Source organism: Podarcis bocagei (genome assembly GCF_964188305.1).
Source record: "Podarcis bocagei genome assembly, chromosome: 3".
Lineage (NCBI taxonomy): Eukaryota > Metazoa > Chordata > Lepidosauria > Squamata > Lacertidae > Podarcis > Podarcis bocagei.
Window position 1 is genome coordinate 87523418 of NC_138127.1, and position 27017 is coordinate 87550434.

The 27017-nt window shown below is 44.3% G+C and overlaps 2 protein-coding genes across 3 annotated transcripts; one reads left to right on the forward strand and one right to left on the reverse strand.

The window, feature by feature from the left end:
• The first annotated feature begins 533 nt into the window (after positions 1-533).
• Positions 534-26760, forward strand: LOC308582711 (uncharacterized protein). 2 transcript variants are annotated; one of them, XM_081186162.1, is made up of 4 exons: positions 534-713; positions 24143-24339; positions 25047-25160; positions 26553-26760. In XM_081186162.1, the coding sequence occupies exons 2-4, from the start codon at positions 24279-24281 to the stop codon at positions 26690-26692; spliced, it is 315 nt and encodes a 104-aa protein (XP_081042288.1). In that variant the 5' UTR covers positions 534-713; positions 24143-24278; the 3' UTR covers positions 26693-26760. The 2 variants fall into 2 exon arrangements, with proteins under 2 accessions (XP_081042288.1, XP_081042289.1); XM_081186163.1 differs by lacking the exon at positions 534-713 and having other exon boundaries at positions 25050-25160.
• LOC308582713 (uncharacterized protein) lies at positions 12098-15879 on the reverse strand. The gene is made up of 3 exons (XM_081186165.1): positions 15713-15879; positions 14608-14718; positions 12098-13609 (listed from the first exon to the last, which is right to left on the reverse strand). The coding sequence occupies exons 1-3, from the start codon at positions 15771-15773 to the stop codon at positions 13473-13475; spliced, it is 309 nt and encodes a 102-aa protein (XP_081042291.1). The 5' UTR covers positions 15774-15879; the 3' UTR covers positions 12098-13472.
• Positions 26761-27017: the final 257 nt, after the last annotated feature.

Consider the following 27017-nt stretch of genomic DNA (forward strand, 5'->3'; position numbering starts at 1 on the left):
AACCCCAGAGTTGTCCGCGACTGGACCTAACGATCAGGGGTACCTTTACCTTTTACTATCAAAATCTGCTACAAGATTGTTACCTCCGTCTTTTGTATACAGTGAGGCTGCAATCCTGTATGCACCTGAGGAGAAAGGCTCATTGAACTCAATGGGGCTTACTGTTGAATAGGCATGTCCAAGGTTGCAATGTAAATATAGCCTTGTTTGTGGTATTAAAATGGACATTTCTACAATTTAATTACAGTAAAATATAAATATTAAAACCACCATCCATAGGTTAGTGTGCAAGAAGTGAAAATATTGATGATTACCGATCTTGTCCTGCAGTTTTTTGGTCCTAAAAGTGGCAGGTGTGCCAGTGGAGACTTGCAGAGGCCACTGAAGCCCTGACATCAAAGAATCTGTTCCACCCACACTTCAAGTCCTCACTTAAATTGGGATTTTTGTTCTGTGATGAGTGGCTAGTTCATGATGTTATGGCCCACCCATTTATCTTTATAGTCCCTTTCCGAGGACACCATGCTCTCTAGGCTGTTGTTAAAAGGATCAAAGGAAGAAGCTTCTCCACCCTGGAGGAATCTAGTGAAGGTCCACATCTATTCCTCTGTGATTTGGAGCTCTGCTGGAGAACACACCTTTTGATACCAAGATGTCCATCCCAAGTCAAGTACTTCTTGCAATCTCTGTTTTCCTGTTCCTCACACCTGGAGGTATGTTCTTTTTGCAAGAGCTGGGAAAAGCACTGTCAGCCAAGGGAGGCAGCTTAAGTGCAGGTTGACAGGCCTAAGAGAGAAGGCAAATGCAATTTAGGTAGTTTAATACTGAACCAAACCAAACTTAACCCTGCCCCTCCATAAAATCCGAACTTAGCCAATGAAATGGCCCTTCTTCTGTTCTCTCCCTCTGTTGCACCTGAATGGAAAGACTGTTCCTAGGTGATAACTGAGGGAGAGGGTGAGCCAAGGGCAGCTGTTGTTGCAGTAGAGCTGATCAGAGAATCTTAGAGTTGGAAGGGACCCAAGGGTCATCTAGTCCAACCCCCTGCAATCAATGATGGAGTGGCCCTGCTTCACATCTCTTCCTTTACTGCAGCCTGCTAGTCTGCTCAAATTTATTTATTTAAGCCACTCTCCCTAATATTTAAATTTGTGTGTCAGGGGTTTTCTGAGTAAAGATACTTTGCAAGTAGAAAATAAGATTCAAGATTTGAGCAGGCTATCGGTGTCGTGCAGCGGTAAATCAATCAAAGCAGAGTCTTCTTCATAAACAGAATAAAACTTTTACTCGAGAAAATAAAGTTGTTCATAAACAGCATAGTTAAAGAGTATACACAGAGTGCTCATAGCAGCTATCTGACTCTTCACAGAGGCACAGTCTTAGTTACTGATTTACTAGAGTCCTGGAGCCACTCTGTCTGCAACAACACAACACACACACCTAGCTGAGACACACACTGGCTGGCTACTTTTGTAGGGAGAATGAGTCTTCACTCAAGATGAGTCATGGGTCACAGTGACTTAGCAGTTTGCTGTTAACAGTTAGCAGTTAGCAGGCTTGAATGATTGTGTAGGCCTTACTGCTTCTGCTCTCAAGAACCTTTGTCTCAGGACAATAGGTTCCATCATCTAAGAGCTAGGGATGGGTGGATCAATATATTTCCCTCCTGGGGTGGCACCCATTTGGTGCCTATTGTGTGAGGAACAAGCCATCAGAAATCCACCCAGCTTTACAAGCAGAAATATGAAGTGAAATTTCTGGGTGAAATTCCATGTAGCACAAAGTGTGGGGTGGAAAAATTAAATTCTGGTGACCCATGTGTGTGGGTGAACAAGAGAAGAGCCAGCAAGATACCTAGATAAAAAGAGCACACAAAAAGACCCAGGAGAGTTTAAAATCATGTCACAATTTGTGCAGCAGTACAACTAGGGACAGGCTATTAAACCTGTTTTAACATCCCATTTATGGTGTTTCCTGCTTGGCAGGGGGTTGGACTCGATGGCCCTTGTGGTCTCTTCCAACTCTATGATTCTATGATTCTATGATTCTATGATTCATATTCACTTTTTTGACAGTCAATACCTCTATTGGCGATATCCACCATGGGATTTTCCTTTCCAATAAATTTAAATTGACCTTCTGATCACATGATTTAAAAAACCTTTATGAACTTTTACCTTATCATACCACAGGTACGAGTGCTACCCGTACCTGTTGTCAGGACCTTCTAAATCCAAAAGGTCTGTATTTTCCAATGTTATCCATTCCTTTAACCATACGAGACAGGGTGCTTCATAATAGAGATTCATATCTGGTAAGGCAAACCCACCTCTTTCTTTTTTATCTATCAATATTTTCATTTTAATCCTCGGCTTTTTTCCCTGCCAGACGAATCTCGACAATATTTTTTGCCATTCTCTACATTGTCCTGTCCCCTGAATCACTGGAATTGTTTGGAATAAGAATAACATTCTAGGCAAAACGTTCATCTTAATCACTGATAATTTCCGCCTGTTCCAAATTTCTAAATCCTTTTTAATTTCTCTCCATGTGATTTTGTAATTATCTTTATACAAATTTATATTTTTGATTGTCAGCCAAATTCCAAGGTATTTCACTTTATTAACCACCATAATTCCTGTCCTATGTTGCAATTCCTCTTCTTTATTCATTCATTCATATATATATATATATATATATATATATATATATATATATATATGAGAGAAAATAAGCACAGACACATATTTCCTGGCTGCTGCATGGTTGAAGAGAGTGTGAGCATGCAAAGGAAGTGAAGGCTTCACTTCCTCCTGCACTGGAGAAGAGGGTGTGCATCTTAACTGAGTCTAGGGAACATGGTTCTCTTGTCTTACTTTATACACCAATTAGCACTCATGCACACTTATCCTTGACAGCAATTTCCCAGTTTGCATGTGGGTAGCTACGTCTGCTCACATAACAATCTTCCCCCCACCTCTCCTATCCACATGCATGCCTGAGGTTTTCCCCTACCCTCTAGAGCAGATTTAGGAGTGCACGAGGATGGGGAGGGTGGAACATGTGTGCCTATACTGAGAATAGCATCAGCATTACCCGACTACAGGCAACTCCTCACTTGTGCAGGGATTCCATTCCCAGCTGCCACATGCACCAGCAAAACATATATAATTGTGTCCTTCCCTTCTCCGCCCCTGCGCTGCCCTCACCTCACCCCCTTCTGGTGCCAAAAATGCCACATTGACAGCAGCCCCTCGTGGGCTGATTGTGCACAGGTAGGGCGGTGCCTGTTATTGTTTCTGTGCTCTGAAGTGGTTTAGTCATGCTGGTCACATGAGCCAGAAAGCTGTCTGTGGGCAAACGCCGGCTCCCTCAGCCTGAAAGTGAGATGGGCACCGCAACTCCATAGTCGCCTTTGACTAGACTTAACCGTCCAGGGGGCCTTTACCTTTTATTTTACTATATACAGTGGTACCTCGGGTTAAGAACTTAATTCGGTCTGGAGGTCCGTTCTTAACCTGAGGTACCACTTTAGCTAATGGGGCCTCCCTCTGCCACCGCGCTGCTGCTGTGCGATTTTTTGTTCTCATCCTGAAGCAAAGTTCTTAACCTGAGGTACTATTTCTGGGTTAGCAGAGTCTGTAACCTGAAGCGTCTGTAACCCGAGGTACCACTGTATACACCAAACTCCCAGTCAATAGGGAATACAGACACAACTCATTGGAGAGCACCTTGGATATTTTATGTGAAATCCAGTTACTCATTGTCGTGGTGGTGGTGATGACCCAAACATTCACTCTTTTTTCTCTTCCTCTTTCCTCCCTTCCACCCCTTGTCTCAGATGGGAAAGTTTCTGGGAAAGTACTTGGTTGCAGGAAGCCTAATTCTCCGAAGTGTGGTTCTATAGCTTATAAGCCAGAGATCGTAACCCATTATGAACTCCACTGCTGCAGGGGTAAGGATTTATGCAATGGAAAATTGTAAGACAGGCTGAAAGCAACATCAAGATTCTACACTCCTGCAAACAATAAAAGTTTGTGCTGTTTCCCCTTGGCTTGTCAATTTTTTATTGTTTTTGTTTTAATTGTTCTATGTTGTCAGGGAACTGCCATCAGAGGGAAGAGGAGAGGTAAGACGCTCCAGTGATGCAGGGGAGGGAACTAGCAAGGAGAGAGAGAGAGAGCTTCCTCGGGGGAAGGAAATCCAGGGGACACCAGGGAGAAAGGGGAAGCTGAGAGTACAGCGGAGGGGAGGCTCCGAGACTCTTCTAGTGAAATCAGCGGAGACAGCACAGGACCTCCGCTTGGCACGCCCATGCTGCGCAGAAGGCTTCCACGCAGAGAATCTAGGAGGAGACTTGGAGTCAAGCAACTTTTATGTTGGAAGAAATTTAGGTCACGCCCACTGACGGATTCTGCCAGTGACTAAGACAGTCGTGTTTCAAGGGCTGTCAAACCAGGGAAAGTTTTAGCTATACGGCTATCTTGGAGCAGTTTGCAGTTTAACCACAAGCAACCCCGATTCCCATTACAGCAATCCATCAGTCACTCATTGCTTGTGCGGAGAGCAGCAGAGGCAGCGTCATGAGTCAAACTGGAGGAGCAGGCGCCGGAGAGGGGGCCAGGAAGGAACCAACGCTCGAAGAGAGAAACAGAGAGTTGGAGCAGCAACTGGCTATCCTAGCGGCGCGGCTGGATGAAAGGCGGACTCAGGATGCCCAGGGGAAGCCCACCCCCATCGCAAGAAAGGTACCGGGACTAGTGCAGAAGTTTTCAGGCAACCCCAGAGACTATAATGCTTTTAAGACAGAAGTGCAATATGCGCTGGACCTGCAGTATGAGGACTTTGCAGACGATGGGGGGAGGGTCGCTTTTGTGATAGGGCACCTGGAAGGCGGGGCCAGAGAATGGATTAGGCTCTTAATGGCATCAGAGAATGCCGCCTTAAAGGACTTGGGGAAATTTTGTAGCGCCATGGACCATATGTTCTCAAGTGATGTGGAGCAAAGCGTGACACGCCAGCAGCTGATGGGGTGCAAACAAGGGAACCAATCAGTGAGAGAGTACTGGTCACGATTTGCAATGCTAATCCACAAACTCGGGTGGGAACTGGGTTCAGAACCAGTGCAAATGCTATTTGAGGAAGGCTTATCCTCTTGGGTAAAAGATGAACTTTCCCGCTCGCCCCGCCCGCAATCGATGGACCAGCTGACTAAAATGGCGCTTGCTGTGGGAGTACGCCAAGTGGCGCGCGCTCTGGAAAGGCGGGAAGGGAGAGCGGAGCGTTGGCATGACAATCGCATTCCAGACGTGCCTGGGCCACCTGCACCGCCCGCGCCACCCACGGAACCAATGGAAATTGGAGGAGCGCGCGCGCGCAGGGTTTCAAACTCCGGCGAGGTTCACAAGAAAGAGGGGAAAACGACCAGGAAGTGTTTTCTCTGCCTACAGCCGGGACATTTTGCCAGAGTCTGCCCTCAGAGAAAAGTGTGGCAAGGAATGGTGGGGGCCGCGGGGGGAGAGCAGGAGCAGGGAAACGGCAAGGCTTGGCTGCAGGAGAGCGGGCACAGCAGCCAGGCGAGCAACCAGTGAAGGTGCCCAAACCAGATCCCCCCCCCGGGCAGCCATAGCCATAGAGGTGGTGTTAGAACTCCCCAACGGACACCCTATTAAGGTGAAGGCATTGCTGGATTCTGGCAGCTCTTGCAACTTCTTTAGCAGGGATTTTGCACTAGAACACCAACTCCAGGTGGTGCCTCTCGAACACCCCCTGCAAGTAACAACCAGACCCCTCCCATGAAAATGAGGGTCGCCAGACACACTGAGACAATTGCCTTTCACGTTGCCACATTAGCAGGGCCACCAATCATACTGGGAATGAGCTGGCTAGCACTGCACGATCCAGTAGTGGGGTGGCACCAGCGGACAGTCACCTTTGGGTCAGCTCACTGCGTAGAGCACTGCCACGAAGGGGAAGCCCCGAGGATGGCAGTAGCCAGGGTGGTAGGGATGGCGGTGGGAGAAAAGGTGAGAGTACCACCTCAGTATGCAGACCTGGAAGAAGTCTTCAGTGAGAAAGAGGCGGATAGACTACCCCCTCACAGGCCCTTTGACTGTCAGATCAACCTACTCCCAGGGGCTCAGTTACTAGTGGGTAAGCTGTACGCCATGTCGGACAGGGAGATGCAGGAGTTGTGGAAGTTCATTGACAAGAACCTGAAGAGGGGCTTTATACGTGAATCAAGGGCGGTGGGGGGCAGTCCAGTGTTCTTTGTGGACAAAAGAGACTCCAAGGAGCCCCGCTTAGTCGTAGATTATAGGTCCGTCAACCGGGTGTCGGAACCAGTGACCTTCCCAATGCCCAGAATTGATGACATTTTGGCCAGGGTAAGGAAAGGGAAGGTTTTTACCAAGTTGGACCTTCGAGGGGCGTACAATTTGATAAAGATGAGGGAGGGGGATGAATGGAAAACCACGATGTTCACCCCTCTGGGGGCCTTTGAGTACCTCGTGATGCCCTTCGGATTACAATCGGGCTCCAGCACATTTCAAGCTTTCATGCACCACGTGCTGGGGTCCCTGCTGTACAAGAATTGCGTGGCCTTCCTGGACGACGTGCTTATCAGAGAACGAGGAGCAGCATGTGAAAGATGTCAGGGAAGTGCTGAAAAGGCTGCAGGAGCACCAGCTGTGGGTCAAACTGGAGAAATGCCAATTCCACGCCCGAGAGGTGGAGTTCCTGGGTTACAGGTTGTCGGACAAAGGTTTGGCCATGGACCCAGGCAAGGTGCAGGCGGTACTAGAATGGAAGGCTCCCAAGACCCGGAAGGACGTGCAGAGGTTCCTGGGGTTTGAAAACTTCTATAGAAAGTTCATCAAGAACTTCGCCCACTTGACGGCACCAATAACTGATTGTCTCAGCAGCAAGAAGAAGTTTGAATGGACAGCAGCGGCTCAGGAGTCTTTTGAAAAGCTAAAGAAGGTGTTCGCTTCAGAGGAGCAACTCTTACACGTGGATCTGCAGAAGCCTATGAGGGTGGAAACAGACGCGTCAGACAGAGCGGTGGGAGCTGTGCTGCTCCAGCCAGGAAATCGATCAGAGTGGAAGCTGTGTGCCTTTTTTTCTAGGAAGCTGAACAAGTCAGAGCAGAACTACACGGTGTATGACCGGGAATTACTGGCAATTCATGAAGCCTTTCGACGTTGGAGACATTTTCTGATAGGCGCGAAGCACAAGATCCAGGTGTGCACGGACCACAAAAACCTGGAATATTGGAGGACTGCTCGAGTTCTCAACCAAAGATAGGTGTGATGGGCACAGGAGTTTTCCAAGTTCTTCTTTGAAATTCAGTATGTGCCCAGAAAAGAAAACGTCAGGGCAGACGCCCTCTCCCGTAAACCAGAGTACGTGGAAGGAGAGGGAGAGCCAGAAGCACGACATGTGATACCCGAGGACCGATGGGTGTGTGGGGGAGTGTTGATAGGGAGACAAGAACTAACCAGGTTGACGAGGAATGACGAGTACGCACAAACTAAAATCAGGGAGATACGAGACGCAGAAGAAAATCAGGGGGGTTTTGAGGAAAAGGAGGGGGCGCTGTACTATAAGGGAGCATTGTACATACCAGAAGGGGACTTGAGGAGAAAAGTACTCAAACAACTACATGATAACCCCACGGCGGGACATTTTGGTCAACACAAAACCATGTTGCTTGTCACCAGGCAGTTCTGGTGGCCAAGAGTGAGGGAAGATGTGAGAGAATACGTAAGGGGGTGTTAGCGCTGCCAGAGGGCTAAAGGGGAGAGGGCACCACCCGCGGGGCTACTGGAGCCCTTACCCACCCCGGAAAGGCCATGGGAGGGGTATCCATAGATTTTATGACCGATTTACCCAAGTCCAGGGGGAAAACAGCAGTCATGGTGGTAGTGGACTTGATGACCAAAATGTGTCATTTTATTGCTTGCTCGCATGCAGTGACAGCAGAGGAGACAGCCAGGCTGTTTATAGATCACATTTTCAGGTTGCATGGCGCCCCCTTGAGGGTTTTGTCCGACAGAAGCAGACAGTTTACTTCCAGATTCTGGAAGAAGCTCATGGGCCTGCTGGACATCGAAGTGAGCTTCTCGACAGCCAGACACCCGGAGACCAACGGACAAGCAGAAAGAGCTAATAGCGTACTTCAGCAGTACCTACGCTGCTACGTCAACGAAAGGGGGAACGATTGGGTGGAAAAGCTAGCGCTGGCTGAATTTGCATACAATAACGCTGAACATGTGTCCATGGGGATGAGTCCCTTCATGGCCAATTACGGGTGTCACCCCAGGGCCTTCCCAGGGGAGGGGGAGGGGAGGGGGAGTGTGCCGGCGGCCGAACAATTTGTGGAAGAAATGGAAGCTTTACACCAACAACTTAAGGTTAACCTGGAGAGGGCTAAGGAAGTATACAAGAGGCAGGCAGACAAGCACTGAAGAAGAGTTTGAGGGGTGGCCAGCCTCAGAAGAGGAGGAAGGAGGGGAAGCCGAGGGAGAGGAATCCGACTGGGGAGATTGGGCAGCGGAAGGAGATAGCAACAGATGGAGAGCGGTGTTTGACTCTTCTGAGGAAGGGGATAGCTCCTTCCCGGGGTTTCCCGCATCGCCGTCCAAGGAACGGACGGGAGAGGGGGAGGGCCCTGGGAGGGATGTGGATGTCAGGGAACTGCCATCAGAGGGAAGAGGAGAGGTAAGACGCTCCAGTGATGCAGGGGAGGGAACTAGCAAGGAGAGAGAGAGAGCTTCCTCAGGGGAAGGAAATCCAGGGGACACCAGGGAGAAAGGGGAAGCTGAGAGTACAGCGGAGGGGAGGCTCCGAGACTCTTCCAGTGAAATCAGCGGAGAGAGCACAGGACCTCCGCTTGGCATGCCCACGCTGCGCAGAAGGCTTCCACGCAGAGAATCTAGGAGGAGACTTGGAGTCAAGCAACTTTTATGTTGGAAGAAATTTAGGTCACGCCCACTGACGGATTCTGCCAGTGACTAAGACTGGGCTGTCAAACCAGGGAAAGTTTTAGCTATACGACTAGCTTGGAGCAGTTTGCAGTTTACGCACAAGCAACCCCGATTCCCATTACATATGTGAATTGGTCTAGTGGTCTGGGTTAGCAGGCAGGGTCTGGGGGTTTAAAATGGAAAATATTCTACAACGCTAAGCATTTAGGAACACTGAAAACCGAAGGGGCTTTGGTTTCAAGAGAATGGTGGGTAAATTTATTATGGACAATGTGTTGATTATTTAGTTAATTGGAAAGAATTTACTGGATCCCTAAATTCAAACATGGAACTGAAGACTCTCTGGTAATAAAGAGCCCCCCCCCCAGTGTTTTAAAAATACAGCATTAAAGCATGGGAATATGGGCTGTTAGATCTTCTAGAGATCCCATTCTAAGTCAATTACAGTGTTTCCCCTTTCTACCTTCTGTAATATTTAATAAACCACACCGTTTAGTAAGTTAAAATGGTTTTACTTACAATCTCCAAAGGTCAGATTCATGTGTTTTTGCATACAGCAGCAAGAAAAACTCAGGCTGAAACCTTGGGTTACAAAATATGGTAGAAAGTTTATAAACATAAGAAGAGTCTCCTGGATCAGGCCAATATTTTATCTAGTCCAGCATCCTGTTCTAATAGGGACCAACAAGATGCCTGCAGGTAAACGGCAAGGAAGACCCAAACACAAGAGCACTCTGCTCTCCTGCAGTTTCCAGCAATTGACCATGGAGGCAAAGCATATGCCTCAATCATAGCTAATGGTCATTGTTGGCCTCCCACTCCATGAATTTGACCAGTTCTCTTTCAAAGGCACCTAAGCTGGTGGCCATAACTGCCTCCTGTAGGAGCCAATAGCTCTGTGGTCATATGTGAACGATTCCATTCACTCACAAAAAGGAAAGCTGGTGTTGAGGACAGCATCCTCACAGAGCATGTGAAAAGTATTGCTAATTAGAAGGGCAAGTGTATTATGTTTATGACACTATGGGCTCATCCCAAGATGTGCCTCCAGCGTGGCCCACCATCTGCTAGGGCTGATGGGAACAGAGAACAGCTAAGACAGGCACAACATATATTAAACAAGTGCCCAATGGGGTTGCTGCCATCACCATTGGCTATAGCACTGCGCCATCTCTAGTTTGTGTTTGCCAATAGATCACATCAAAAGAAAAGACAAGAGAAGAAATCCAATATATGAACACGGTGCCCCATATATACTAAGCCTGTACTTGGCTATGACTCTTCTCAGAACAGAGATGGAGACATAGCTGTCAACTTTTCCCTTTTCTTGAAAGGAATCCTATTTTGAATAAGGGAATTTCCCTTAAAAAAAAGGGAAACGTTGACATCTATGGATGGAGAATCTCTTCCAGATGTTGTTGGACTTCAGCTGCCAGCTGCCCTAGCCAGGATGGCCAAAGTATTTTAATTGTGTCAGTTTGACAAGATTTCTCTACCACCTATTTGACAAAAAACCCTGTAGTTTTCATAAGGACATATAAAATATTCATTAAAAATACTGATAAGACATTAGATAGAGTTACAGAGAGGGTGTCTCTGAGAAATATTAATGGGTAGGCACTTCCAGGGAGTAGGGGCTATGCTAAAGGAACAGTTTATTGGGGTGGATGTGTTGAATAATACATATAATAATACATATTCTCTCTATATAGCAGACAGATGAGGAATCAGAAGTTCTTGGGAATCAGGTGGGGGATTCCCCCCGTTTCTTGGATTGAAGTCACAAGGGAACAAAGGGAACGTGAACAGAGGGCACCTTCTCATTTTGAAATAACATGGCATGGCTGTTAAATTGCAAAGCAATTTAATATGTACCGTATTTTTTGCCCTATAAGACGCCCCAGACCATAAGACGCACCTAGTTTTTGGAGGAGAAAAACAAGAAAAAAAATGTTCTGAATCCTAGAAGCCAGAACACCGAGAAGGATCGTTGTTCTGGCTTCTGGGATAGCTGCGCAGCCTCTTCAGGGCAGCGGGATGAAGGCTCCCCATGCCCTGAAGAGGCTTCGCGTGGCTAAGCCAGAAGCTAGAACAGTGAGAGGGAGCGCTCACAGTGATCCCTCTCACTGTTCTGGCTTCTGGGATAGCTGCACAGCCTGCATTCACTCCATAACACACACACACATTTCCCCTTACTTTTTAGGAGGGGAAAAGTGCGTCTTATAGAGCGAAAAATATGGTAACTGCTTCTTAATTGGTAACTCCGTCCAATTCAGTGTGGATATCCTCACTCACAACGTGAGGGCTAGGTAATCTCTCCAGACTCCAAGCATCATATCTGTTGTTTCAACCACTTCCTCTTTATCCCTTTGAAAATGTGCCTGGAAAGTACACTACATCCCTGACTCCCCCAAGAGCTTTGAAGATCAATGACTCTAGTAGTGTTTAAGGGAGCTCCCTGTCCCAGATCCACTAGCAGTTTAAGAAGGTGAGCTTTATTTTTTTAAAAAAAAAAAATCCTCCCCCACAAGTGTTGTGGCCAATGGCATGGCCAATCCAGTCCAGCATCCTGTTGTCTATTCAGAGTCCCTAAATGCTTAGCTTTGTAGAATAAGGTAAAGGGACCCCTGACCATTAGGTCCAGTCGTGATCGACTCTGGGGTTGCTGCACTCATCTCGCTTTATTGGCCGAGGGATCCGGCGTACAGCTTCCGGGTCATGTGGCCATCATGACTAAGCCGCTTCTGGCGAGCCAGAGCAGCACATGGAAACACCATTTATCTTCCTACCGGAGCGGTACCTATTTATGTACTTGCACTTTGACGTGCTTTCGTACTGCTAGGTTGACAGGAGCTGGGACTGAGCAACGGGAGCTCACTCCATTGTAGGGATTCAAACCACCGACCTTCTGATCAGCAAGTCTCTGTGTTTTAACCCACAGTGCCACCCGTGTCCCAGCTTTGTAGAACACAGTGCCCAAACTGTACTCATGAGGGGGGGGATAGTACTTTCTCTTTCGAACCCCCAGCCCCTGCCTGCTTTCCCAGACCACTGGACCACTTCTCATAGCTCAATTAAAACAAAAACAAGAAAAATTGACAAGCCAGGGGGAAACAGCATAAACGTTTATTGTTTGCAGGAGTGTAGAATCTTGACGTTGCTTTCAGCCTGTCTTACAGTTTTGCATTGCAAAAACCCTTACCCCTGCAGCACTGGAGTTCATAATGGGTGATGACCTCTGGCTTATAAGTTATAGAACCACACTTCAAAGACTTATCCGTCTTGCAACCAAGTATTTTCCCAGTAACCGAGACAAGGGGTGGAAAGGAGGAAAGAGTAAGAGAGAAAAGCGTGAATATTTGGGTCATGACCACCACCATGACAATGATTAACTGGATTTCACATAAAATATCCAAGGTGCTCTCCAATGAGCTGTGTCTGTATTCCCTATTGACTGGGAGTTTGGTGTATATATTGCATCAGAGTACAGAAATAAATGCAGGCACCATCTTCTTGCGCACAATCAGCACATGTGGGGCTGCTGACATGAGCAGCATTTTTGGCACCAGAAGGGAGTGAGGTGAGGGCAGGGCAGGGTGGGGGCAGAAAAGGGAGGGACAGAATTACGTGTGTTTTGCTGATGCATAGGGCAGATGGGAATGGAACCCGTGCACAAGTGGGGGTTCCATTCCCACAACACCAGAATTAATTTTAAAAGTTGGCAGGTGTCAGTATATAGGTAGAAAAAATCAATTTCAGAATTCATAGGGCTGAAAGGGCTGGAGTGGGGTGAAGGGAAGGATCTGTAAAGTCTGAGTCAGAAGTTCATAGATCCCACTTGAAAAAGCCCAAAAGCGCTGTGTAATACGAAGCTGAATTAATGGCTTGAAACATAAGTTTTGATGAAAATACAGAGTTGATGAAAGTTTTGAAAGTAGAGGAAATAAGAGCGAGTGATGTATATATATAGCCAGTTAATTCTTTTTGATTAACCAAGAAATCAACACATTGTGCATAACACTTACCCACCATTCTCTTGAAACACAAGCTCCTCATGTTTCATGTGTTCCTAAATGTTTAGCTTTGCAGAATACAGTGACCAAAAATCTCACCTTTCATGCTGTTTGGGCTGCTTTTTTCCTTTTTAAATCATTTTTCTTAAGTTTCACCTTTTAACAATCCAATCAAATTACATAGAATGTTCAAAATTAAACAAATACATATCAAATAGTCCAAATATTCAGCCTAAATTATAAATATTTTGTTGGGACTTCCCATGCTTCAAGTTTGGCGGGCTCTGATCTGTTTGGGGTTCTATCAGATACTGCAGCCAAAATAATACTCACCCCCCCATCTTGGACATCAGTGCATATAGTATATTTGAAAGAAAGGAAAAAACAAGAAAGGTTGACAAGCTGAGGGGGAACAGAATAAACGTTTATTCTTTGCAGGAAGGCAGAATCTTGAGGTGGCTCTCAGCCTGTTTTAAAAGCTTGCATTGCAGAAATCAGTATCATCACAGCACCTGAGTTCCTGAAGCATGTTGTTTCGCTGTAAAGAATTTTCACACCGCACTTTATCCTTCTTTGCACAATCGAGTATTTTATCTATAAACTTCTCATCTGAGACAAGGTGTGAAGAGGAAGAAAGAGGAAAAGAGAAAAGAGTGAAGATATGTATCATCCTCACTCTCAGTCCTCACAATGATTAACTGGAATTCACTTAAAATATCCAAGGTGCTCTCCATTAAAAAGCCTGGTAATACTGATGGCTGAGAAATTCAGAAACAAAAGGGCTGAATCGAGACATATATATATATATATATATATATATATATATATATATATATATGAAAATGTGTTGTAAAGTTTATAATGGGAAATCACGTTGGAGAAAGATGGGACTCCACAGTGCCATCCAGTGTCATAATGTTATAACGCATAATATAAAACGCTTTTTCTTTACTAATGCAGCTGAGTCCAAGGTTTATTACTCTGGGGAAACAAAGCTATTCTGAATACATGTCTCTCTCCACCTTCTTCTACAGCCCCTAAATCTGATCTAGAAGGTAGAGAGAAACCCACAAACAAGTTTAGGAGGCACATACGGGACTGAGGGGGGGATGCTTATTTTGTGAGCTGACCTTGGTACCCACATGCATACAGTGGGATATTGCAGTGAAACATAAGTATGCATGGAGGCTTTGAGACCAGAGAGCTGTGTTTTATAGAATTAGGTCGCACACCCACTTCTCTGGTGATGTAAGTATATTATTTGACCTTCTTTTCATTATTTCAATGTGCTGGGGAGGGTGACAATAAATTTTCTGCACGGGGTACCACCTGACCTTGATACACCACTGGGTGATGGGGGAAATAAGACCTTCTCTTCCTTTCTACACTCACACTCTCTTCAACTATGTAACAACCTGGAAAGAAATGTCTGAGCTTGTTGCATACAAGCTCAGACTGCATGCTTGAAGCTATGCTTCTGACAAAGACATTTCCATGAATTATTCCACTTTGTTGTATCACTAAGCTGAAGGAAATGGAAAATAAGCAGAAGGGGAATGTGGACCATGGAGCCCAAACAAGGCACTACCTTTGCAGCTGTTTCTTACTTTTATAGGTGATGATGCCAACACAGATTCCTTCATCATCAACTTCACATGTTTTGTGTTTGCATGGGACTCCTGGTATCACAACGATGCATTTTATACAGAGGCGAGCATCTGCTCCAAAAGAGAATACAAAAATGTTGTGAATAATGGAGGGTTGCTTTGATCGATGGATTATATTTCTATGCCACTTTTCATTCAAAGGAACTCCAAAGTGTCTTAGAAACAATGAATGACAATAGCATCATAGAGCATCAGAAATACAGCAGAAATCATATAGAATAATTAACAATGTTTTTAAAAAGTAATAGCCAAATGGCTACGGAGTTTCCCTAAGCATCTGTAAAATGTGAAATGGAGAAATGGAGAAAGAGGCAGCCCCCAGACCACTTCTGAAGGACTTTCTGCTTGTAAAAGTAAAGCTGGTTGGATTTTTCATGGCTTGTTCTTTAAAGAATTGACCCCAAATTGGATTAAAAGGAGTTGGCACAGGATGGGAAAACACTGAGCCATCCACCCCTAGCTTTGAGATGAACCCATAGTTTGCCCTGATCTTGTTTTTTAAAAAAATAATAGTTTTTATTAAAGATTTCTTGTGCTACAGAAGGCTTGCCCATATCGGGAGTTTTATTTTCTGTTTGCAAAGTATCTCTACCCAGTAAAGGAGTCAGTTTCCCTGCTTGAATATTAGGGAGAGTTGCTTAAATACATAAAATGTTGAACAGATTCTAACAGGCTGCAGTAAAGAAAGAGATGTGAAGCAGGGCCACTCCATCATTGATTGCAGGGGGTTGGACTAGATGACCCTTGGGTCCCTTCCAACTCTAAGATTCTCTGATTCTCTGATCAACTTCACTGCAACAACAGCTGCCCTTGGCTCACCTTCTCCCTCAATTGCCACCTAGCAACAGTCTTTCCATTAAGGTGCAACAGAGGGAGAGAACAGAAGAAGGGCCATTTCATTGGCTAAGTTCAGATTCTATGGACAGAGCATAAATTTGGTTTGGTTCATACTTCAGTATGAAACTACCTGAGTTGCATTTTCCTTTTCTTAACCCGCCTCCCTTGGCTGACAGTGCTTTTCCCAGCTCTTGCAAAAAGAACATACCTCCAGGTGTGAGGAACAGGAAAACACAGATTGCAAGAAGTACTTGACTTGGGATGGACATCTTGGTATCAAAAGGTGTGTTCTCCAGCAGAGCTCCAAATCACAGAGGAATAGATGTGGACCTTTACTGGATTCCTCCAGGTTGGAGAAGCTTCTTCCTTTGATCCTTTTAATGACACCTTAGAGATCATGATGTTCTTGGAAAGGAAGTATAAAGATAAATGGGTGGGTCGTAACATCATGAACTGGCCACTCATCACAGAACAAAAATCCCAATTTAAGTGAGAATTTGAAGTGTGGGTGGAACAGATTCTTTGATGTCAGGCCTTCAGTGGCCTCTGCAAGTCTCCACTGGCACACTTATAGCAGATTTTGATAGCCAAGATGTGTAAATAAGAAGCAGAGTCTTGACGTTCCTGAAAGACTAAATGCATTCCCCCACACCCAAAGAACAAGAAAGTGTTATAGGACTTCCTTTCAACATCCTTTGTTTTATTTCGTACAGTCACACCTCATGTTGCGTCCGCTTCAGGTTACGTGTTTTCGTGTTGCGTCCTGCAGCAACACAGAAGTACCGGAAAGGGTTACTTCAGGATTTTGCAACTGGTGCATGCGCAGAAGCACTAAATCACACCGTGCACATGCGCAGACGCAGCGCTTTGGCTTGCATCAATTCCATGTTATGGACGGGCCCCCGGAATGGATCCCATCCATAACATGATGTTCCAGTGTATTGAAGAGACTTTATCCACTCAGTCAGTAAACCTACACCCACTTACCAAGGAGTAAGCGCCATTTAACTAAGTAGATGTCACTTCTGAGTAGACCCATGCAGGATCACCTTTTTTCAGGTTTCATTCAATGAACATGAAATGTGACATGTAGTGTTAATGGCAATGTCCAGATTATCTAGTAATACTTTATTTAGAATTTCAGCATTTGGTTTTGAGTGCAAAATTAAGAAGATGAGAAGAGCCTGCTGGATCAGGCCAATGACCAATCCGGTCCAGCATTCTGTTCTCACAAGAGTCAGCCAAATTCCTGTGGGAAACTGGCTTGAAGGACGCAAACACAAGGGTCTTCTCCCCTCCGGTTATTTTCAGCAACTGGTAATCGGAAGCAGCTCTCAAAGCGTGATTGCCAGAGAAAGTGTTCCTGACAAATTGGCACACAAAGCTCCTGCCCATTAGAAATGCATTCAGGACACACAAGAAACCCATAAAGAGAGAATGCAATTGCACATTGTACTTAAGGTACACAGTATAGTTCCATCTGGCTGAACTCAGATAGCAATGTCCCAACTCCTGCCTGCCTCCATATAATTTCAGTACACTGTGGGAAGTGTACCAGAGCAAATGCATCCGCTGGCCAAGAAAGCACATACATAAAAGGCAAATGATGAAATGAAAAACTCACAAGGTCATAGGCTGATGACTGTTTCATTTCAGTTTCTGGCCAAAAACCTCCCCTTTCATGCTATAAGGCATGGAGAGTCCTCCCCTCCCTTCAGTGACTTCAAAGACAAGAATTAACAAGCACTTTCTATTTTATAGTCCTTTTTATTCAGTCATCTGGTTGCAAGCAAAAATCCATATCCCTCCACAAGGAGCGAAGTTAGCTACTATGAATCCTCCCCTTTCCATCTCCCACAACATCGCGGGCGTCAACAAGAAGTTCCTCCTCTCTGCATTCTTTGTTCTCTAATACGGACAGACCTCCTAGTTTTGGGGGAGGGAGGGTCTCCCATACTCTAATGTCGTCTCTGCTGGCTGTTCCTTCCCTTCTGTTTTTCTTTCCATTATCTCGTAGCTAGGCAACTCCTGTCTAAGATGCTCTGTGTCAAAGAAGATCTGATCTGCCTGAGAATGCATACCCCAATCCTCTGATTCAGACCATTCCCTGACACATGCTGATTGGGCTGTTCTAGGATACTACGGGTGGCATTGTGGTCTAAACCACTGAGCCTTGGGTTTGCCAATCAAAAGGTCGGCGGTTTGAATCCCCGTAACGGGGTGTGCTCCCATTGCTCTGTCCCAGCTCTTGCCAACCTAGCAGTTCAAAAGCACGCCAAAAAGTGCAAGTAGATTAATAAGTACTGCTCTGGCAGGAAGGTAAAGGACGTTTCCGTGTGCTGCTCTGGTGTCGGTGTTCGTTTGTGCCAGAAGCAGCTTAGTCATGCTGGCCACATGACCTGGAAAAACTGTCTGCGGAGAGGACAAACAGTGGCTCCCTCGGCCTGTAAAGCGAGATGAGTGCCGCAACCCCAGAGTCGTTCGCAACTGGACTTAACTGTCAGGGGTCTCTTTATTTTACTGTACCTTAGGATACTGCAGCTGAAATAGCACTGACTAATTTGAACCCACTCCTCTTTTTCAACTCCAGGGAAATTCTGAAGGTGCAAGGGGTTCATGCCAGTGGCCACACACATTGACTAAGAAGAGGCAGGCAGCTTATACACACATGCCATGGGAGAGAAGCACTATGACAACTGACACATTTGTTAATTTTGGATTCTGTCTCATTTCTTGATTCCTAAATTCAGTTTTCCAGAATTCCACAACAATTCATTATTTTAATGATATTTGGAAGTAATTGTGCTGGGCCCGGGGGTAACACGAGAACCTTGGTCCAAGTCCAGTCCAGAATCTAAAGGTTCTGCTAGGAGTCAGTCCGACAGGGTCAAGGCAGGACACGAGGCAGGAAACCAGGCAAGGACAGGTACAGGATCTGGCATACAGCAATGTTGCTCCCGCAACCTGGGGCGGGGTCTGACAGCCTTTTATCTTTGTTGGGGTAACGGCCGGTCTTGATCCCCCAGCGACTCACCTCCCTGTTTCACTCGAAGGTGAGCACTCCTCCTGCGAGTACTCAGGTCTCTCCTTCTCTCAGACCTCAGCCTCTGCAGCCAGGGAGACGTCGTTGTGTTACTAGACCCAGGGGCTGCCTCAGCCTCCCCTGACCAAACCGGTAGTGGAGCAGCTGTAACTGAGGGCCCAGCTGAAGGCAACAAGGTAATCCCCGCATCTGGAGCCAGGGCAGGCTCAGGCACCTGACTCGGCCCAGTTGGTGTTTGTTGCAAGGGAACCTGTGCAGACTGGGACTCTTCAGGATCAGACCCCAGACTTGGTTCAGATGATAGGCAAAGGATCCAGTGCAGACTGAGACTCCTCTGGTTCCGAGTCTGAGCCTGAGTCCCAAGCCATCACAGTAATACTGTCTCCAACCCTCGGGGCAAAGCATAACTATCATGGCTACTAGGCACGGATAGCCTTAACTTCCATTAATATGTCCAAACATCACTGAAAGCCATCCAAATTATTTGCCAGTTCCAGCAAGCTCTTCTTACATTCTTAATTTTCACTCAAAACCAAAATCTGAAATTCTATTTTTTTTAAAGTGATATTTATTAAAGTTTCAAAAGGTACAAAAAACAAAATAGAAAAACAAAAACAAAAAAGAGAAAGAAAAAAGAAAAACACAGAAAAAAAGGTTCCACCTTTTAGATCTCATTTTCAGTAACTTCCTTTCACGACTTCCCCACACCTGCCCTTCTTGTATTCCAGATCCAATTATTTGTTCAACAATTTTTTATCCTTAATGTCTTAACCTTAATTTGTTAATATATTTCTTTGTAATAAGTTTAACCCTTAGTTCATTATTATATTTAGTTCCGTTTATAAAACAACTTTTAAATTATATACCTTAGTCATATATAAAAAGAAAGAAACAAAAAGATACTTTTTCTAAGATTTACCCTAATTCCCTTCCACGAATTCCCCATTCTTATAATAATAAACAACATAAAATTTTTACACTGCAAAATAACGATCAGGCCCCCTTTGGACTTCCAAACCCCACCCTTCTCTCCCCGGTTTCAATCCCAAACCATAGTCCATCTTTTTAGCCTGGTGATCTTACGTCCGAGGCTCTCAAATCTCTCTCAGTCCCTTTCAGCTGGCTTCTTTGGAGGTCTCTTATGATTGACACCCAAACTCGAAGAGATACTTTCTCAATACTGACCATGATCCTTCCAGCCAGGCCTACTTGTTTAGAGGTGGAGCTCAAGCTCTGTTTCTTAAATCCATGTGTCCCAAATAGTCCAGCTTTCACCTTGGTCGAGCTTGAAGTCGTCTTGACAGGTCCCCGGCTCTCGTTTTTCTTCTGTAACATTTCGGCCACCCCTCCTTTCTGCTCCTCCTGTTCAGCAAGTGTCTTTTCCTCCTCTTCGGTCTTTGGTTTCTTTTCTTGTCCAGCTGCCTGTGTTTTGAACATCAAGTCCTTTTCCAACTCAGTAGATATGTTTTCTGTTGACTTCGGTTTTGTAGGACTTGTAGACAAAACATGGCCTTGCTCATACATCTTTCGCAGCTTTCCCATGAGAAAGACAAGCTCAGCCAAATCAGCTCGTATTTTCTGACCTATTTCCATTCTTGTAATGTCCGTGAATCCCCTCTAGAGGGATTCTGGTTACTTAATATTCCTTTCACTTCCGATCCAAAAGTCAAATTTATTTGTAACAATCTTTCTTTACTTTCAATACTTTGTAGCAATTTAACCGGCTAAAGCTAAAGCTTTCAGTTTTTTCCGACTTTGACAGCTAATTTGACAGCTGTCAAAGTCTTCTGTAAATCCTCAGCAGGCTCTTTTCACGGGTTACTCCCGGTCTCGAGAAAAGTGGCACTTAATCTAAACAAGTAGACTCTTGTCCTCCAGCACAATAACTTAGACTTTTAAATCCGTGGAATTAATAACTTTTATCCAATCAGGAAGAAAAAACAGCTCTTCTCGCAACCTTAGTTGGCAGATCCTTGCTTTAAACTGTTTACAATGGGGGGGAGACGGACTTCCTCTTTTCACCTCCCCCGCTCGTGCCAAATCTGCAAACGAAATAATTTTAGTCCAATTTCCAAATTACTCACGGGTTGTTGTTCTTGATTTTAAGTCCGAATTTTAAAAGAAAGAAGTCAGCGCTCTCCGACAAATGGCATGCGGCTTTGCTCGGCAGGGGAAGCAGAAGACTCACAGCACCACGCCGCTCCCCGTCACCCGTTCCGTAGCCTTTAAAAAGGCTCCTTCGCGGGTCGGGAGGGCGCTAACGGTGCCCGCCGAGTCACCATGTCCACGGGCATCCGCGCCAGTGGTTTTTAAGGGTCCCCGCGTCACCGGCACGGCAAGACCCGGCCCCTGTCGAGCAGATTCCCTCCGGAGCTCGGAGGGAATCCGCCATTAGCCGAACACGCTAACCCGGAAGTCCCCAAAATCTGAAATTCTAAAGACTCTCCTCCCTGAAAGAGAGGGGAGGGGTTGTGGTCGGGAGCCCGAGCACCGCCCAGCAGGGGGCATGGCCCCCTGCCTCCAGCTCACCTGGCTGGCGCTCACGCCCCCCCGGTGGCCACCCAACCAGGTGCCACGGAGGGGGCGTGTTCAGCAGCCTTTTGCTGCAGCGCCAGTCTCTCCCCGGCCTCATTCCTCGTCATCGCCCCATCGCAAGTCATCCACCCTCCACTCCCTTTTAGTTAGGGCTTAGGTCATTGGCCTTGCTATGGACCTTAGGTTGGTCGCCCTGGTTGCCCAGGGGGCCTGGTAGGAGTTTTTCCATTTGGCATTAGGCTTTTTGGTTTTTTCGCCTACCTCGTAGCAATTGTCACAACTTTTGTGGTATTGGTGGGTAGGTTAGGCATTGGAATAATGTGTTGTGGTGTGTCGAAGTGCTAGGTGTGGCCATCGCCTATGCCTTCAATTTTTAGGGGTATTCCGTTAAAGGAATCTGGGGGTCGTGTATTCCGTCCGATGCCTGCTTGGCGGGAGGCCATGGCACGACCCTCGGTGACAGCAGGGGTGAGCCTATAGTTGGATTAGCATCAACAGGCTCCACCTACTGGTGAATAACCCACTTGTTTCGATCCAATGCCTAAGCCAATACCTTTTCATTGATGTAATCAATAAAGTTGTGGCCTTTTCTAGCCCATCAACCTTATATCATGTGTCCTTGTGTCTTCATTTCACTTCGCGGGGGTCGGGTCTTCGAACCACAAATAAAGTATTACTAGATATTCTGGACATTACCATGAACATTATACGACTCATCTCTTGTTCCTTGAATGAAACCTGAAAAAGGTGATCCTGTATGGGTCTACTCAGAAGTGAACTCTGCTGAGTCCAGTGGAGCTTACTCCTTGGTAAGTGGGTGTAGGTTTACTGACTGAGTGGACAAAGTCTCTTCAATACAAAATAAAACAAAAGACGTTGAAAGGAAATCCTATAACACTTTCTTCTTCTTTGGGAGTGGGGAAATGCATTTAGTCTTTCAGGAACGTCAGGACTCTGCTGCTTATTTACACATCTTGGCTATCAAAATCTGCTATAAGATTGTCACTCCCATCTTTTCTATATTAGTGAGGCTAAAGAAGTTATTTTTGAATGGACATGCATAAGGTTGTGAGGTAAGTATGGCTTTGCAGTGTTTATATTGTCATTTCTACAGATTTATTATATCAAATTAGAAACATTAAAACCATTGTCCACTTATTGTTGGGCAAGCATTGATGACATTTCTGATTTTGCCCTGCATTTATTTGGTCCTAATGTTGGCTATTTGCAGACTAGTTGCGCTGCAGAGAGCATGCTGGGGAGACCACACATTACAAGGAACACAAAATAACTTTAGGTAGGTTTTAATAACAAAAACAAAAACTCCTTTTACACTTAATATATCAGTAAACATGCCCCATCCACCAACCCAACCACCAGTGTACTGAGACTATATTATGAAGCCTCGTGTCTTTGTTGGATCAAAGAGTGGATTGTTTTAAAGAACACAGATTTGCTGGGTTTAGAAGGCTTTTACATCAGATTTGGATGGCACGCATATCTGTGGCACAACAAGGAAAAGGTGCATAAAGGATTCTCTAACCACATCATTAGAGGACCACTGCTCGAGGTATGGGAGAAAAATAAAAAATTGCTTGAAAGAAACACCCCCTGGTGGTTATCACTAATTGATATTTTAACAATTAAAAAAATAAATATAGAAGGTGAAAGATGGACCTATGAAGATCTTCTGGTAAGAACAGAAAAAGGATGGAAAATCAGAACATATGAAGAGTTAAGAAATAAATTAACAGGCTGGCTGCAATTTCATCAATTTAATGCTCTGTGGATTGAAGATAAAAAGATAGGGATGAATGAAAAAAAAATTCCAGATATCAGGTAGAAATATTAGAAGGTAAATCCAAACTTTTATCCAAAATGTATATCCAGTTGCTAGAATGGGATACCAAAGATGAAGAGATAAAAGAAGTTATGGTAAAATGGGTGATAGACTTTGGATATAATTTAGAATATGACAGTTGGGCGAGGCTTTGGAATAAAGGAATGAAATTCACAGCTTGTGAATGGAAAAAATGATGTAACGATGGTACATCACACCTGTAAAATTGGAAAAAATGTATAAGACTGGAGATAAAGCATGTTGGAAATGCAAAATCAAGGAAGGCAATTTCTACCATATGTGGTGGACTTGTGAAGAAATCAAAAAGTTTTGGGAACTTATTTATAATGAATTAAAAAATATATTTAAATACACCTTTGTCAAAAAACCCGAAGCCTTCCTTTTGGGGATAATTGGAGACAAAATTAAGAAAGAAGATCAGATATTATTTCAATATGCAACAGTAGCCGCCAGAATATTGATAGCACAAAATTGGAAGACACAAAATATCCCAACTGTTAAAGATTGGCAAAATAAATTATTTGAATACGTAGAATTGGCAAAAATGACACAAAAAATCAGAAACCAAAAAGGTACAAAGTTTATTAATGATTGGAATAAATTTATAACATATATTGAAGCAGATGTAAGAAACTTAAAAATCACAGTTGGTTCAATAGAAATCCTGCGACGTGCAGATGCTATAAAACGAAACTGCAGAAAGAAAAACTTATGTTACATAGTCCAAAATCGAGTTGGAGGGAAGTCAATTATTCTTATGTTGTTAATTATTGTTTGTCTTGTTTCTTGTCGTGTTTTTGTTTTGTCTTTGTTTGTTTTTGTTTGGTTAATAGAAACTAATAAAAAGAATTCAAAAAAGAAAAGAAAAGAAAAGACATACACATCTTGTGGAACAATAATGAACCGTCAAATTTAAAGAGACCATTCAACACCTAAAGTTGAATTAAACATTAAAACCATTGTCCATTTATTGTTGGGCAAGCATAGATGATATTTTTGATTCTGCCCTGCATTTATTTGGTCCTAAAAGTGGCAGGTGTGCCAGTGGAAACTTGTAGAGGCCATTGAAGCCCTGACATCAAAGAATCTGTTCCACCCACACTTCAAGGTCTCACTTAAATTGGGATTTTTGTTCTGTGATGAGTGGCCAGTTCATGATGTTATGGCCCACTCATTTATCTTTATAGTCCCTTTCTGAGGACACCATGATCTCTAGGCTGTTGTTAAAAGGATCAAAGGAAGAAGCTTCTCCACCCTGGAGGAATCTAGTGAAGGTCCACATCTATTCCTCTGTGATTTGGGGCTCTGCTGGAGAACACACCTTTTGATACCAAGATGTCCATCCCAAGTCAAGTACTTCTGGCAATCTGTGTTTTCCTGTTCCTCACACCTGGAGGTATGTTCTTTTTGAGAGCTGGGAAAAGCACTGTCAGCCAAGGGAGGCAGCTTAAGTGCAGGTTGGCAGGCAGAAGTATGAACCAAACCAAATTTATGCTCTGTCCATAGAATCTGAACTGAGTCAGTTAAATGGCCCTTCTTCTGTTCTCTCCCTCTGTTGCACCTTAATGGAAAGACTGTTGCTAAGGGAGCAAATGAGGGAGAGGGCAAGCCTTCTGTAGCACAAGAAATCTTTAATAAAAACTATTCTTTTTTAAAAAACACAAGATCAGGACAAACTATAGGTTCATCTCAGAGCTAAGTGTTGATGGCTCAATGTTTTTCCATCCTCTGCCAACTCCTTTTAATCCCATTTGGGGTCAATTCTTTAAAGAACAAGCCATGAAAAATCCACCCAGCTTTACAAGCATGCTCTCATATCGTAACACAGAAGTGGTCTGGGGGCTTTCTCTTTCTCCATGTCTCCATTTAATATTTTACAGCTGCTTAGGGAAATTACGTGGCCATTTGGCTATTAGTTTTTAAAAATCTCGTTAATTATTCTATATGATTTCTGCTGTATTTCTGATGCTCTATTACCCTAATGTCATTCATTGTTTCTAAGACACTTTGGGGTTCCTTTCAGTGAAAAGCGGCATAGAAATATAATCCATCAATCAAAGCAACCCTCCATTATTCACAATATTTTGGTTTTGTCTTTTGGAGCAGATGCTCGCCTCTGTACAAAATGCCTAATTATGATACCAGGAGTACCATGCAACCACGAAACATGTGAAGTTGATGATAGAGGAACCTGTGTTGGCATCACTACCCTCGAAGGTAAGAAACAGCTTCAAAGGTTGTGCCTTGTTTGGGCTCCATGGTCCACATTCCCTTAGTGATACAGCAATGGGGAATAATTTATGGAAATGCCTTTGTCAGAAGCATAGCTTCAAGCATGCAGTCTGAGCTTGTATGCAACAAGCTAAGACATTTCCTTCCTGACTGTTGCATAGTTGAAGAGAGTGTTAGTGTAGAAAGGAAGAGAAGGTCTTATTTCCCCCATCACCCAGTGGCGTATCAAGGTCAGGTGGTACCCCGTGCAGAAAATTTATTGTCACCCACCCCCAGCACATTGAAATAATGAAAAGAAGATCAAATAAGATACTTACATCACCAGAGAAGAGGGTGTGCGACCCAATTCTATAAAACACAGCTCTCTGGTCTCAAACCCTCCATGCATACTTATGTTTCACTGCAATATCCCACAGTACGCATGTGGGTACCACACAATACTCCACTCCACTCCTTCCCATATATGCTTCCTAAACTTGTTTGCGTATTTCTCTCTACATTCTAGAGCAGATTTAGGGGCTGTTGAAGAAGTTGGGGAGAGACATGTGTACCTGTATTCAGAATAGCTTTGTTTCCCCAGAGTAATGAACCTTGGACTCAGCTGCATTAGTAAAGAAAAAGCATTTTATATGCATTATAACACTGTGACACTGGATGGCACTGTGGAGTCCCATCTTTCTCCAATGTGATTTCCCATTATAAAGTTTACAACATTACAACATTATAAAGTTTACAACACGTTTTCCTAAAATGTTTATATATATATATATATATATATATATATATATATATATATATATATATATATATGCTTTCGTAGATTTTCACGGGTACAGGAATGCAGGTTTTGGTGTCTTCGGGAAGACTCTTACACGGGAAGACACCCGAAGACACCAAAACCTGCATATATATATATATATAGGAACTCAAACACTCAAAACCTGCATATATATATATATATATAGGAACTCAAACACTGAGATCCTGCTCTGTTCTAGTAACAAGAAGCCGAAAGCACCAGCCTGAAGATGACGAGTGAGACCTCGTCGAAACGTCGCCTAGACACCCCAACTCTTACACGGGAAGACACCCGAAGACACCAAAACCTGCATTCCTGTACCCGTGAAAATCTACGAAAGCATATATATATATATATATATATATATATATATATATATATATTTTCAGCCCTTGTGGATTCAGCCCTTGTGTTTCTTTATTCTTTCAGCCATCATTATTACCAGGTTTTTTAATGGAGAGCACTTTGGATATTTTATGTGAATTCCAGTTAATCATTGTGGTAACTGAGGATGAGAATGATACATATCTTCACTCTTTTCTCTTTTCCTCTTTCTTTCTCTCCACACGTTGTCTCAGATGGGGAGTTTAGAGATAAAATACTCGATTGTGCAAAGAAGGATTTGGTGAACTGTGATATGCCTTCTCCTAATCAAGATGGTATCAGTCTGGAAGTCAAATGCTGCGATGATTCTGATTTCTGCAATGCAAACTTTTAAAACAGGCCGAGAGTCACCTCAAGATTCTGCCTTCCTAAGATAATAAACATTTATTCTGTTTCCCCACAGCTTGTCAACCCTTCTTGTGTTTTCCTTTCTTTCAAATATGCTATATGCTGTGGTGTAATGGTCCAAGACAGAGGGGGGTAAGTGGGTTTTAAATGGCCAGGACTATTTTGGCTGCAATATACGATAGCAGCCAAATCAGCATGAAAGGGGAGATTTTTGCTTACTGTATTCTGCAAAGTCAATCATTTAGGAATGCTTGAAACATGAGGAGCTTGGGTTTCAGACCACTAAGTGCACCTTGTGGTCTGGTGCATCT

Coding starts and splice junctions, on each gene's coding strand:
- LOC308582713 (XM_081186165.1), bottom strand. CDS start 15,773: ATGTCCATCCCAAGTCAAGTACTTCTTGCAATCTGTGTTTTCCTGTTC. Junction 14,719..15,712: donor CCTGTTCCTCACACCTGGAG/GTATGTTCTTTT, acceptor CTTTTGGAGCAG/ATGCTCGCCTCTGTATAAAA. Junction 13,610..14,607: donor TGGCATCATCACCTATAAAA/GTAAGAAACAGC, acceptor ACCTTGTCTCAG/ATGAGAAGTTTATAGATAAA.
- LOC308582711 (XM_081186162.1), top strand. CDS start 24,279: ATGTCCATCCCAAGTCAAGTACTTCTGGCAATCTGTGTTTTCCTGTTC. Junction 24,340..25,046: donor CCTGTTCCTCACACCTGGAG/GTATGTTCTTTT, acceptor TGTCTTTTGGAG/CAGATGCTCGCCTCTGTACA. Junction 25,161..26,552: donor TGGCATCACTACCCTCGAAG/GTAAGAAACAGC, acceptor ACGTTGTCTCAG/ATGGGGAGTTTAGAGATAAA.